At 42.5% G+C, this 15,100-nt stretch overlaps 1 protein-coding gene across 15 annotated transcripts in view; it reads left to right on the forward strand.

The window, feature by feature from the left end:
- The window catches only part of CHL1 (cell adhesion molecule L1 like), a 149,513-nt gene that overhangs the window by 123,065 nt on the left and 11,348 nt on the right, over positions 1–15,100 (forward strand). For 14 of the 15 annotated variants that reach the window (XR_013927781.1, XM_080385331.1, XM_080385337.1 and 11 more), the window contains 7 exons: positions 2,118–2,340; positions 4,888–5,003; positions 5,171–5,375; positions 5,608–5,730; positions 7,069–7,248; positions 14,051–14,212; positions 14,895–15,026. Coding sequence is in view for 14 of the 15 variants with exons in the window: in XM_080385331.1 (XP_080241457.1) it covers positions 2,118–2,340; positions 4,888–5,003; positions 5,171–5,375; positions 5,608–5,730; positions 7,069–7,248; positions 14,051–14,212; positions 14,895–15,026 (1,141 nt within the window). In the remaining variant the exon portion in view is untranslated. The remainder of the gene's footprint in view (positions 1–2,117; positions 2,341–4,887; positions 5,004–5,170; positions 5,376–5,607; positions 5,731–7,068; positions 7,249–14,050; positions 14,213–14,894; positions 15,027–15,100) is intronic. The other variant, XM_080385335.1, reaches the window with a different exon arrangement.

A 15,100-nucleotide genomic window follows, 5' to 3' on the forward strand; every position in this document is an offset into this window, starting at 1 on the left:
GGCTTTACCGTGCTCGCAGGAGGAGCAGCCGGGCCGGGGAGGGGTGCTCTGTGCATCGCTCTGCCCTTCCAGCCTGGAGGCTTCAAAATGATGCAGATCGCTTCACCGAGAGAATGTGAGCTTGAATTTTTACATCAAGGACTGAAGGAATGTAGATAAAGCTCCTGAGCATGTGTGTCAAAGGAATTGCGTAGAGTTCTTGAGGATGGTTTCAAGTCTTCAAATTCCCTGGCTTGTAAGCTTACAGCTTCTGTGCCAACAGTTTAGAGAGCTGTGTATTGCTTCATTTAAGACAAATTTCAACAACTGTGGAAGGAAGCATATTTTTCTGTGGCTGGAATTAAACACAATTTACATGAGATTTACTTCTCAATCTGCCACTCAGAGCAAAGAACAATAAATGTTTCCCCATTGTGAACTGGTGGTCCAGGCTATAAGTACGCCAGAAGGAGATGGCCCTCTAGATCGATGGGCTCGGATGTGAACGGGGATTTTTGCTTTCCAGTGTAGCCCAGGGTCAGGGATATATTCCTGCCTCTCCGAAGAAATGCAGAGTGGCAATAGCCAGCGTGGCTGGGAGATGGGGCTGTGCCCACCGCTCTGTTGAGCAGAGAACGAGCGGCTGCCTGCTGGGAAGCCTGTAATCTGCTGCTGAGGCAGGGCAAAAGTAGAAATGGAAACTGAGACCGAAGGGAGAGAATGGGATGGACAGGCTTTGATAAATCCTATTGAATCGTTTAAATGTCGTAAACAGCATAGTCATTTATTTATGGTGTTTCCTGTATGCTTTTCAGAGAAAATGCTAGGCACTGAGCACGCTATTCCTGGCAGACAAAGGCTGGAAAATGATGTTAATCTGCCTATTTTGGATTAAGAGACCAGATGAGCATTAGCAACTAGTTTTTCAGCCAAGGATTTGCAGCCTTCAGGGAGATCAAAATAAGAGTCAAACAGTGCTGCAATTTAACTCTAAATGAGAAGTTATTTTTTAGTAGGAATTTGTTATTTCTTCAGCTTCTCTTGCAAATCCCATTCTCCAGGATCTTTGCCATGGAGGTGATTCTCCCAGCATTGCCTGATAGAAGGCTGCCCAGCCTGCTCACTCCTTCGCCGCAGTCATCCCAAAGGTCTCGTACCCTCAGAGCAGATAAGTGGGAATTTTTGCAGATCCCCCAGACCTAGGTCCCCCTGTGCAAGGAGCATCAATGGGGCATCGCTTTCTGCTGGTGCTTACAAGCCGATGGCGTTTCATTTCAGACCTCTGTGTACAGCTTGGGAACATATCAGTTATTATATATTTAATATGTACAATATGTAATTAAATATTACTTAAATTAGGCTATATGGTGGGAAATACCCACAGCTGTTTCAGTGGACTGAAATAACCCTCCTCATTTTTATTTTTAGTAGTGCAGGTGACCTGTTAACTTTAATTAATTAAAGTAGTACATTTTCAGAGAAATAAACTCAACTGGAGGATGTCTTATGACAAGCCACTGTTATACGTCTTCTAATATTTTATAAATTAATGTTAATTAGATGGGAACCATGCTGTGATGAATTCTTCTGCTGATGGGTAAAAAAGAGTAGCGCAGCAGTTGCACATTAAATGTCCAGGCGTAGTTTCAAGCATTTGGTGTGCATTTAGAACAAATCTGAATTTTAATGACCCAACTTGCTGTGCTACATAAAATTCTAAAATAAAACGCAGATTTTAGCTGTACTAAAAGGCACACACAGCCTTATACCAAAATATGCATTTTCGTTGTGCTAAAAGGCGTGTAGTTTTGCAGCACGCAAGAAAGCAAAGAAAACCTGTGGCAAAACAAAAACTGCTGCATGTAGTATGCAGAAATGTATCTACTATCAATTAATTTGGTTTTAATTGAACAGTTTCTCTGCCTTTCACCCGCCTTTCTCTTGAAGTCATGACATTTTTCTTCCAGTCGTCTTGAAATTAACACAACAGCGAAAACTTAAATCTTTCTTTCCCCCCCGCTACTTTTCTCTCCCACTGTTGTAACGTGCTCTCCAAAATTATTCCCCCCTCCCCTCAGCTGCTGTTTCATGATTACTGCAACAAAGGCAGACAAGATCTCTTTTAACTTCTTCCGCAGCCGTTGAAGCCTGCGGAGAGGAACGGGCCGGGGCTGGAGTACAAAGTCAGCTGGCGGCAGCGGGGAGTCGAGGCGGACTGGAACGAGGAGATGGTGAAGAAGCATTCTCTGACCCTGCGAAACACTCCCACCTTCGTGCCTTATGAGATCAAAGTCCAAGCAGTAAATAATTTAGGATCCGGTCCTGAACCAAACGTTACCATCGGGTATTCAGGAGAGGATGGTAAGTAGCGGAAACTTTCATGTAAAAATACACTGCGTGGGGGATGCTTGCGATGCAGAACGATTGGATATAGAGTGATGGATTAGGTGTAGCCCGTGGCCAGAACTGCTTGAATGCCAGTGCTCAGCGTGATGGGCTACATGAGATGCAGATAAGACTGATGCTGAGTGCCATGGTTGCTAACTTGCTGGAGTTTGAGGGGTTTTTCGGAAAGGTCACTTGTGCTTTCATTAATCTCAGTTGCTGGCTTAATCTGAGTACTTGTTTGAAGGCCACAGTCCATAAGAAGCCTATGAAGTGTAGCAGTCATTGTGTTTTACTTGATGGGAAAAAATTCTTTAGTTGTCTGGGGCCTGATTCAACAGTTTAACACTGTCAGAAGTTAAGTACTCTGGCAATTAAGCAGAAACACTCAGGCGCTGGGCATTGTAAGTGGATGTATAGATGATGCCGTGTTCCCATGTAGGCTGGCTGTTACCTTGTCCGCTGAGGACTTGAGGAACAGGTCCCCTTCTCCGGCTGGGTTTCTGTCCAGCAGCTTTCCGTGGCTCCTGGGCGGCACAGCCCCCTCTCAGGCGCCTCTCTGCAGAAGTCTGCCTCCGCTGTAAGGCTTTGCTTTGGATCTACTGCTGCTCCAAGCCTCCTCCCCGAGTCTTCTCAGCACCTGGCCACCTCTGCTTTTGGACTATGCCTGCAGTGCCTCACCCAGGCCAGATAAAACAAAGAGGCTTTCTCTTCTTGCCACCCATTCTCACAAAACAGATGCCCAGGGCTGCTCTGAAATCACAGCAACGTCTTGTGATACCCACCCTTTGCACATGCTCTTTGAGCTGCAGCTTCATGGTGGGCTTTAATAGTCATGTGCAGTAGGAGAAGTGGACATGCGGGAGGATTGCCCTGCTAATAGGATTAATGCTGGTGTCACTCGGGATGCAACAGCCTTGCTACACCTGTGGGAAACTGGATAAAGTCACTGCTGAGGCCACCCCGACACCTCTGAACAGCAGCCTGTCCCCTCTGGTGTCTAGAGGAGATATTTGGAGGACTAGAAAACCTACCCAGCTGCAGTAAGGCAATGCCAAGCTGCCCTTTAGGAAGCAACTCGGTTAAGCACTAACACCACCAGAAAAAAAAAGAATATTTTTTGTAGGAATTAAAGAATTAAATCAGCAAGGGAATAAACAGCATGGTGACCAGCTGGCGTGGGGTGCCAGGCTTCCCTCATCCCAGATATACAAATGCTTGTCGCCTTTGCAGGTGGTCGGCAGGAGGGGCTGGGGGGCTGGCAGAGAGGGGCAAGGGTGGGCAGCAAAGGGTTTGTGTTTCAGATCTGCAGAATAGTTTTATTCGTTAGACAGTGCTCATTCCATGGGGAATCTGAAGTCTTCAAGTTGTTTTTGTAAGAATGAAAAAACTGATGGTTTGACTGGCCTTTGAAAAGTCTGCGGTGGCGTAGCCAGCTAAGGCGAGCATGTGGCGTGTGTTTTGCTGCTTATTGAAATGACGAGACAGCCACGTCCTCGGTGTAACCCCCCGTGTCCCGCCGCGGTTGCTGCCCAGCAGCAGTAGGTGGGTGGTGGGTGCTGCTGTTCCCACCTCTCCGCTCACTGCAGCTTCTCACAGGAGCCACTGTGGAGCATCGTGGTCCACAACAGGTTGATAGGAAACTGTCAGTAAAGTCACCGTGGTAGCCACAGATGTAAAAAGTGTTACCAGCTTTACAGAGGGAAAGAAACCCCAGGGCAGGCTCTCTGTAGAGCTCCTCCCTTTGAGCGAGCGCTCCGGTGTCTGCCATGTCAGCCCTGCGTGGACCAGTTTGATGTTTACAACCTGCCGAGTGCTTCCTGGTGTTTCACCAGCATAAGGTTTCGGTGCTGTGCAGACAGGAGAGTCCCCACTGCACACCCAGAGTGGGGCAACACGGAGGTCTGGGGGTGCATCTTCTCTCCCCCATAGAGTGTATGGCAGAAGAGGTGGTGAATAGTGACAGCGGAGAGGAAGAAACCCCACAGCATGTTTATTTTCTTTGTGTGTCTGTGATGGATATAATTTTATATCTATCAGTGGAAAATCTTCACTGTGATTCAGTTGTCAATGGATCAAGGCCTCTTTTTTCAGATGCTATAATAGCACTCTGTGTTGCAGAGTGATTAAAATCCTACTGTTTAATGAGTTAGTTGTAAAATGAAATTGATTATAAAAAAACTTTATGATTGCCTTCTTGAGTGCTGTGTTAATAGTTGTTTTTTTTTTTATTCTCACTGCTGTAAGCATTACTTGAAACAGGAAATCATAAATACTGGTGTAGAAATTCATATGTCCCAGTGCACCTGTATTCCAGCCCGCAGCAGAAAGCCCCGATACAGCAAAATAATGTTTATTGGCCCGTTTTACCCACTGGATGCAGGTGGAATGGCTTTTTTCTTGCCTGCGGTAAGACTGCTTGAACTGCCACAGCTTGAGCTGGAAAGCCAAGCCCCGTGGCTGTGAACAGTGTGAGATGAGCTCTTGTAAGTGTCTTTAACAGGCAGCATTTTGTTTTTACAGTTCCAGATGCCGCTCCTTCCGGTGTGTCGGTGGATGTTGTGAACAGTACGTTGGTCAAAGTCTTCTGGTTCGGAATACCAAGGGACAGAGTTCGTGGACATTTAAGAGGCTATAAGGTTACAAATTTATCTTTAATTATTTTGCTGTAGTTGAATAAGCTATTAAATCAATCCCAGATCAAGGGTAGATTGTGATCTCTCATTACTGGGAAGATGAGTGAATTCAATATCCTGTTCAGCCCCATCCAACATAATTTCTTATAGAAATACCGATCTCAATGCAGGTCAGTTGGTGGAAAACGAAAAGCATGCTGGATGGAAAAAGGCATCACCCAGAGAAACACTTCCTAACATTTGTAGGAGACAGAAACTATGGGATGATTCCTGGTCTAGAGCCCTTCAGTGAATTCCGCTTAACTGTTCTGGCTTACAACGCCAAAGGAGATGGCCCGGAGAGCTCCCCCGTTGTGTTTGAAACTCCAGAAGGAGGTAAGGCAAAATGAGAATATGGGGCGGAGGGACATGAGCAGAAGTTGCCCTTGTAACAAGGCAAGTTGATTTCCTATTTAAAGGGTTAGTAAAATCTCCAGTATTCATAAAACTCTTCACTAGGAAGGGGAACTGCAGGTGTTGAGCTAAACTATAGCCTCACTAAGCAAGTGTGTGTAGGGACGGCGCTGTTCAGGCTGCCCCTCTGAATGCTGCTCCCTCTGTCTTCCAGTCCCTGAGCAGCCACGGTTTCTAAGGATCCTGAACTTTGACAAGGACTCTGTCACACTGTCATGGGGACTTCCCAAGAGAGCAAATGGTCACCTTACTGGCTACATTTTGCAGTACCAGATAAGTATGTGTTTTACTTTGATTTTAGAATTTAAGCATTGTTAGTTAAAATAAAAAAGAAAAATAAACAACAAAAAAAAGAGGGGGACGGGTCGGGGGGGTGTGGGGGTTGTGGGGGGTGTTATATGCACACAGTTATTTAAAACAGAGGCTGATGAGAAGGGCGCTTTCTGAGATTCCTGATCAGAAAGATCCCTGATCAGAACAGCACGTTTTGGACTGCGATGTGCACACAGCCTGCTAGAGGGCAGGCTGGAGTCATCTTCCAGAGCAAAAAGTTTTCCATGCACTTTCCTGATACAAGGTCACATTGCTGCTATGCCCCATTCCATGTTTATAGACTAATTCAATTATTTCATATTTGTAAATTGTACCTAACATAGTAGTTAAGAAGACCCATAAACTGTAGGTGCATTTTACTGAAGTGAAACTCATTCAGCGCAAAATAATTTGTAACCAGAGCACTTTAGCCATGTTTATTCAGATCTTCACATTATATCAGTGTGCACCTCCTCCCTGTAAAATGCCTCAGCAGAACCGCAGACAGGTACCACCTGAGTCATGTTGTTGAGTCATCACATTGAGAAACGACTAAATACCAGGGGTATTTCTTTCTTTCTTGCCTGCGAAAGACCTGAGTATCTGGGAAGAGACTGAATAGACAACCGCAGGCAAGGTCCAGTGTTGGTCCCACACTGCCACACCACCAGCTGTGAGGTGTGGTGACAGTTCAGGGTGTTTTATAGGTTTTTTGAGGATGGACCAGGGTTAGACTGTCCCCTATTTACAAAAAAATAAAAATTAAAAAATGTACTTTTCACTTACCTCTGCTGATAGCAGAACTGCCCAGTTGCCTTGGCAAGCAGTGGCTAGAGGCTGGATCTTCCTGTTGTTTTGATGACTATAAGCAGAGAGTGGATCCATCTATGTAGGCGGGTTGGGAGCGGCAACCCCTCCTTTGGCTGCCAACTGTGCCAAGGCAGAGCCGAGCAAAGCAAACAGCCATCTGTTAACTTGCTTGTAAAAGTTTGCAGATGTTTGGAAGCCAAGCAGGAAGCCAAGCAGGAAGCGATTCATATATATTTCATGGTCTAGGAGACAGTAATTTTTACCTCCCACTCAGTCTGTGCATATCTAGAATCGGAGAGCTTTCTAAGAACGGTAATAGCTCACCAAATGAGATAAACCCCATTGAAGTGCTTGGCAGGCAGGTGAGGTATGCTTATTCAGGCTTCATCCTCCCACTTACTGCCGAGTGCCTCCCCTGCAGGAGCATCCGTGCCTGTTTCATGTCCGTAGCCGTTAGCTGCTGGATCTGACTTGCCTGCCTTTTCCCTTTCAGTAAACGAAACACACGAAATCGGACCTCTGAACGACATCAGCGTGGCAAACCGCTCCACGCTCAGCTGGAGGCTTTCAGGTCTCAGCTCCAGTACCAAGTACAAATTCTATGTAAAGGCTTGTACAGTGAAAGGCTGTGGGAAGCCGGTCACAGAAGAAGGACTAACGATGGCTCAAGGGAGTAAGTTAATAGGCAATATGTTTTTATGTGGAGAAGCTCTAACAATAATGGGAAAATCTATTGAGAATATTCCAGGCTTGACATTTCCTTTGTAATTAGATGAAATAAATTTGTTTTCCTTTCCATGAGAACAATCAATGAACTTTTTAATGTAGCCATGCAGCTCTTCAGAAAAGTAGAGCTTATCTGTTTCATTTTGCTGTACAGGGCTGTGTTTCTGTTCCCAATGACCAACACTTTTAAGCCATACTAGAATAAGTGAATTGCATTTGGTCGTGAACAGAAAATTGAAGATCTAGATAATCTAATCTCAGGAATATTATAAAAATAAATTCCTCCCTTGCATGGAGATGGGGGACTTCCAGCAACATTGGGGGCAGGTATGTGACGTGGAATAAAGTTGACTGCAGTGCATTTGACCCGTTATATTACTATTATTTTATCAGAGACTGGAAGTGTCGTTTGTGTGCCACTTAGACCCTATCCTAAACTACTGATGTTCAGTGATTTAAAGGAAAATTTCAAGCACTGTATGGTAGCTCATCTTTCATATTTAGCTGAAATGAAATAAAACGCACTGTGCTCAGCAAGTCTGAAAACTCTACAATACCGAGGAACAAGTCCTTGCTATTAATCAGAAACCATTGCTGTGCGCTTACCACAGGGAAGGAGAAAGAGACTGTGATAAGCAAAAGAATCCTGGCTTCATCATTTTTAGCAATGATAACAGTCTGGAACAATGTTAATATAAAATAGAACAATGTTTCATGTTGCACAACATCCTGTTGGACTTGTAAGTCACAGAATCTCTTCAGTTACTGTTAAAAGAAGTAAAAATTACTTTAAACTCATCACGTCCCATTTCAGGCTCCAATCATGAACTATCATCTGTTTTTTCAAGTAGCAAAACTCCTCAACTGTCTTGTAGCCTCCAGTCTCGCTGTAGTATACAGGTACTCACATGCTAGTAACTATTAATCCATCAGCGTGATTTAAAATTGATCTTCATTAAAGAAAGTAAAAGATGCAGGGGTTTTTTCAAGCTAAAAATATACAGTTTCATTAGTTAATTTTTCTGGCCTTCATTGGGCAGCTGGAATGATGTTTTCTGGTCACTTAAAAGTCAGTAACTTTGAATATCCTTGTCAGGTTTTGTAAAATGCATCCTTGCCTGATATGCTTAAAAGGATGGTAATGTCACCATTTGTTTCTCATTCCCTTCTTTCCTAAGACTTCGTTGCAGCAGTAGAAGTAACTGTTTCTTGTGAAATGCTTGTAGAATAGAGCAGTATAGTTAATAAAAGCCGCAGGGGTCCAGTTCTGCAATGAGATGCTGGTACTCAAGCCACTCTGAATTAGGACACTGCATCTGTCACTGAGATGCCATTAGAGTTTTGTGTCGTTATTTGCTGGCTAAATTTCTTGAATATTTTTTCAACTAAACATGATAAGCTGAAAAAAAAAATCACTTTTTTTCAGTGACCTTCTTGGGGTTTAAGCTGTGGTGTGGGAAGCAAAGCGATTGCTCAAAATTAAAACAATCTCTCTTTCTGAAGAAAGGAATTGATTTCAAAAGTCAAAGTTTATCATTAAAAATGACCCACATAAATGACAAATATAAAATGTGGTGCCTTCTGAAATGAAACTCCATGACAGAGCACTCCAAGTTTCTTTGGGTTTTGATTCAGTGATTCTATATCCACTGTGTTCTGGTTTTAGTAATAAAACCCTGAAGTTCTCATTGTTCATTGTAAGACTTTGAGTAGCTTCCACTGCTGTAATACAGCTTTGCAGGCTGTGCCGTGTGTATTTCAGCATTTCACAATGGGTTCTGCCAGGAAAGTGGGGATGTTGAGGTGGAAGCTACAGATTCATTCACATTTTATCATCGATGTACATGATCTGCATCACCGCTGTCGCTTTCACTTACTTGCAGTTACCCCTGCCACTATAGGTTGGGATATGCGAGTATGCATGTATCACCACTAAAATCAAGTCTGTTTAGGGAAAATTGTTGTGCTCTAAATGATAATTTTACCAGCCTGTAATTTATGTGCAACCCATTTCCTGATGAGTTTGAAATGGCATGAATGACTGAATTTAGTAAAAAAAATATATCTCTCAATTAAATAAATATAACTCCCAGTATAGATAAATGGGTAGATCATACCCTTCCTCTACAGCTGCAGCATCTTCCTCTGAGAATGAACCATTCAAATTCAGATTTTGTAAGGAGTAACACATTGCTTCACATCAGCAACACTTTACCAAAAGGTCAGTGAGTGGATACTGATGGGAAAAGACCATCTCATGCTCACATTTCTATTTCTTCCTTGTCCAGCAGAGCAGTGCCACGCTCTGTGCCTGCCTGACGGCAGTGGGGAGCAAGCCCTTTGCTCGGCAGCACTGCCTCTCTCAGAAGGGGCTGTTTCTGTGTAATTACTTCACTGAGGAAAACTACACTTTGGTGTTTGTCTCTAGGATTAAATGCAGGCCCACTGGAATTAGTGAGAAATAGGAGTAGGCAATACAAAAGCTTTCATTGATAGCATCCTTGTTGCATGACCCGACACGACCAGCATTGTCGGCTAATACGAAGGCAATGAAATAAAAGGTGTCTGTCTTATGAAAGATCATAAACAGAGCCGTAATGACTCAGATGTGAAACACTGATAGACAACCAAAGAGTTGTATCATTTGTTGATAAAATACTGTGGACAATCATGAAGAACCTGTGCAAAAGGATATTTGCATTGCAAAACAAATCCTAGTTTAAATTTTGTGGCTTTGCCTTGGTTTCATTCCATAGATGAAGGTATGCTGCCTTTAGAAAATGAGTTTTATCTCTAACTTTTTCATTTTTGGGCAGTATTTCTTAAATGACCTACAAACTAATTAATTTTCCCCTTGAAAATGTTGATTTCCCAATGATCATTAGCCCTCAGAACCGTAACACATAATAATGTTTTGACATAAGTGAAAATAATTAAATATAGCAGCCCTTCTTCAACATAAAGCTTCTTTTCATCTGGTTACCAGCATTTCTTGAGGATTACTAAACGCGTATTACATGTTGAGAATTATTACTGTGTGACCAGAAATTCAAGCCTTAATGAAAAGTTCATCCAGAGGAAGCCGTACAGCTGTAGTTTTATTTTCCAGAGAGGCCAGAGAATAGAAGTTCACCAGTTTCATTATATTTCAGTGGCAATTGGCACGTAAATCCCAGAGGCTCCTTGAAAATCCTAGCCGGAGGGTACTAACCTTTGTGACACACCATAAGATGAGGAGAGTAACCATTTGTAACAAAACTTTGTATGGGTTTAGTTCTCTTCTGTCAGGCAGAGTGAAAAAGGAAAAATACAACTGCCTTAGCCATATGTAACCACTGGTATTATTCCCAGCAAACCCCCAGAGCAGACCCTATGTGCTGGGAATCGGGAGAACCTGGTGAAATCTTGGGGAAAAGTTTCTTTTTCTGTCATTTATGACACTCCACTCTGCTTCCTCTTTGGCTGGGGGAACTGTAGCCCATCAAATATCAAACACTGTTGCTAATTGCAGGCAACAAACCAGCCTGCCAGCCTGGCTGCTGCCCACCGGCTGGGCTGGGCAATGGGATCTGTGGTGCATCGCTGTTTCAAACTCCTATCGTTTTGAGCAAGAAAAATAGGCATGTTAAATATAATGTGCAAAATATATCGGTCTTGGAGTACTTGAAGCAAATTTGTGATTAACTGTTTGTCTTTGTCTTTTACACACACGCACTTTGTCCTCTTGTATCAGTCTGCCCCAGTGCAGCCAACACAGAGGGGTAAAGAGAAGCAGGAAGAGATGAACAAGCTATAAGCTGTTGTCTTGTCCGAGCTCAGATTTCTCCTACAAATGGCAATCAGTACCAATAGATGACCACTAACTCACCTATAAATTCTTCTCAATAGACTTCACGTACAACAGGTTTACTAATCTCTATAGCTTAAAAGATTCCCAATTTAGCACGAGTTACCTCCAGCACTAAAAAAGCCCAGAAGCTTAAGGATACTTGCGATGCATATTTATACGCTTTTAATAGCCAGGCAGTAGGGGAAAATTAATGAAAGTTCAACTTTCCATTTATTGCAGCAGATGTATTTAGACAGGTATGGTTATAAATTAAGATGTTGCCCACAATTAGTATTTAGCTATTAGACTGCCAGGTTGTTTTTTTTTTTTTTTATGTAAGTGTGTTTTATAACAGATGTGCTAACTTTTTGAGAACTAGCGCTCTTGTAAGTCTTTGGGGGCAGTTTATATTGTTTTTCCCTTTATACCGTAAGCTTCTATAAAAAATGTGTGTTCTGTTGCTCTCATAAATCTTGAGGCCCGGTAGGAATATTGTAAAATTGCAGTTCAGTGTTTAATGTTCATGCGAGTCCCATGGTATGGCTGATAAATAGTGGGGGAAGATGAGAAGTGCTGGTGATATGCCTTTATTACTAATGCTGCTTCTCCCTTATTGTAGATTAAAAACCTAACCCAACTGCTTTCAATTTTCTGAAGCTAATTTCTGCAGCTCACTGACCTTTCAGTATGTTGGGCTTTTCCTTATCTGTATATCTTTGCTTTTATTTTTCAGGATGCTACACTGCTTTTTCTATTCCAGCCATCAAACTTGCCCCAATTAGCAATGCTTTCTCCTCTGTAGGTACTATATTGGGTGTGTAACACATACCAGAAAGAAATTGCATGGAAAGAAACTTCATAATCACCCAGCAGTGTACACCTGTACCGAGTTTTTTTAAAAAAAAATAAAATATTTTGTTTAGTGTTTTGGGCTAGGTGACGTTAAACCAGCCTGGAGAGGCAATGGTAGATCCCCGGTCCTGGGCCAGGCTGGGCTCAAACCCTCATTCCCATAGGAGCATCTCAGCCCAGCGCTGCTCGGTGTGCCAGGGCAGCAGCATGGCCGGAGGGGCTGATACAGCTGAGCAATAACCTGCCAGAAAAGGGTTCTTTTTCAGCCGTATCAGTTCCCCCGTTTTGCTTCTGTAAAGAGCTGACTGTTCAAAAAGAAGAGGCTGGCCCAAGCTGGAAATAAATAGGTGAAGGATACAGACTGGTTAAGTTGGTTTAAGTAAGCGCACGATGACCCCCCGCCGTGGGCTGCCGCTGAGCTCAGGGTTAAGCATTTTGCTTACCAGGAATTCAGGAGAAATGCTTCCTAAGGAGACGTGTGTCGGGTGCAGCGCGGACCCTGCGGTTGATGTGTCATGCCTGAGTGTTGTACGGTGTTTAATGTGCAGTGGGTTGAAGGTTCACATTCACTCTTGTTACTTTATGGATAGTGTTTCCATTTAAATATGGTTTTCTGATGTCTTGATTTTAGAACATGTAATTAAAATATACCTGTGGTATCCTGTTGTTTAATTTGCAGTTTGATTAAAAATTATGGCTCATTATGCTTCATTTAGCAAAAATTACCGATAGATGGATTAATTTATGCTAATAAGCTGTGCTTCAGTATCAGCAGTATTTCAGCCGTTTGTGTTCTCTCTGAGTCCCAATGGTCTACTAATTTAACTGCTTATTGTAATACATGTATAGTTGCCTTGGAAAACTTATCTTGAACTGCTGCTTTGATTGTGCTTGGATTCATCTTAATCTTTTTGGTTTTTTCCCCTTCAGCTGTCAACTAAGCCTTAATCTCTGAAAGCTTCTTGCTTTGCTTGTTTACTAGTTTAAGTATTATCAAGCGTTGTTTTACTGTCAGTGCTAATCGGTCAAGTAGTTTTCAAATTATACTGTGTGCTCAACCCTTAGCTCAGACAACTTTGGGTAAAGCAGGCAAATTAGGCAACTGAACACAATTAAAAATTGATGTTTATTAAGTGCAGCCCCTCCCAATTCTCTCCTGCCGTGGAGGGCAGGCGCACCCCCATGTTGGACCCATGGGTTGACTGCAGAGGTCTCCCGTGTCGACATGCAGTTCTGAGTTGGCTTGGATGAACAGGCTTTTCATGTTCAGGCGGTGGTTGCTTAACCTCTGTAGATGTCCTTTTTTCTGTTATCCGCAAATGCTGTTTTAACAAAGCTTATTTAATACCCTGCCATCTTAATGCAGACAGAAATCACAATAGGCATTTTGCAAGTAAAAAGGCTCTAAAAGTAGGGCTACTGGAATTTCCCTTCTACCTCCTAACCAAATATTAAACTCATCTGCAACGTGTAAATGCCTAAACGCCAATTTAAAAGGAAACTTCAGCTATATCGAAAACAGCGCTTTGTGCAGGCATTGTGGAATTTAAAAGGACATGGAAAATCAGTGTCAGCAGAGAAATGAGTACAAATCCCAATGTTAATTTTTTTTTCTGTGAGACGCATAAGAATCTATTTCCAGATAACAAGCTGTCCGTGCTTCCCTGCTGAGTTCAGTTCAATGGGAGAAGCGTCAAACCCCAGATTATCTATACAAAGCAAGCCCACTTTCAAGTTGTAATTTTTTAAGCACGCATTAGTTAAAGCAGATCCGTAATCCCCCATCAATATTAACTTCCATCCTGGGAAATGTACAAACCCCTTCATAAACATCAGGATTACTTCAGTCTGCTGTTTATTTTATCTGATAGAATATTAAAAATCAAATAAGGGGAATGTTTTTTACTTTACTGCCTGCTTTGGAAAATCAGCTTACCTGATGACAAATGTTAAAAATCCTTGTGTGTCGTTTTTGCGTGTTATTTACGTTATTTGTAACTGCATTTCACAGGCTTTTTGTTCAATGAATACCATTAATCGATATGACTTAAATATGTACATTCCATAGGTAAAGGGATCGGCAAGATTTCAGAAGCAGTAAAACCCACCCAAAAGTTTCACCCCATTGAGGCACTTGAGCCTGGAACTGAATATACAGTTCGTCTAGTGACTAAGAATTGGGTTGATAACAATAGCATTTTTGAAGATGTTATTGAGACAAGGGGGAGAGGTGAGACACGAAACCCTTCAAGGTGATAAAGATTTATTTTGAATGTAAATAAATGCTGAGGTTTCATCTTCCATTGTGCAGTGAAAGTGTACCAAAATCTTAATTTTGTTCGGTGATTTTTAAGTTGACCTTTGCGGCTGAATCCCACGGGAGCATAAATGCATCAGTGGTTCCCGGCAGAGCCCTGTGCTTGTACTTGATGCACGATAGCCTGGAACAATTACAAACCTTTACAAACCAGTTTTCCCTCCTATGTGATTTGGAAAGTGTAGTACTGTGGTACAATCCATTTTAAGTGTGCCACTCCAGCGGTTTGCATGTAGCGGGTGCACTTTTAATTCTATTTCTTTCGCAAAACTGCTTTTGCATGAGAGGCTTAACAATTCTCTGCTCAGCTTTCCTATTTGGCATTAATCCTTTGAGTCGACGGCTCTCTCAGAATTACCTTTCCAAAATGTCTGTATTGTGCCTTGTATGCTGCACGTTCCCCATAAATCTAAAAATGTCACTCTCCGGACATATTTCTGTCTTGCTGTTCTTTAAGTTGAACACAAAAAGTAGTGATAGACTGATTTAATTAGGATCCAGCGAAGATCATGTTCTGTTTTCATGTTATAGGAGGATGATGCCCTTTTCCTCTGATTAATTTTCATCTTTTTTACTCCTCTTCTGTTTTGCAAAGCCTATGCTGGCATTTACGATGGAATTTCCACCCAGGGGTGGTTTATTGGACTGATGTGTGCCATCGCTTTGCTCACCCTGCTGCTGCTAACTGTTTGCTTTGTCAGAAGAAATAAAGGAGGAAAATACTCAGGTAAATGGATTTATTGTCCTTTCGCTATGTTCACATGTTAATAAAGAGCATCCTTCAGACTTTTATCTCTGGAG

The sequence above is a fragment of the Falco punctatus genome (assembly GCF_963210335.1).
Source record: "Falco punctatus genome assembly, chromosome: 4".
NCBI lineage: Eukaryota > Metazoa > Chordata > Aves > Falconiformes > Falconidae > Falco > Falco punctatus.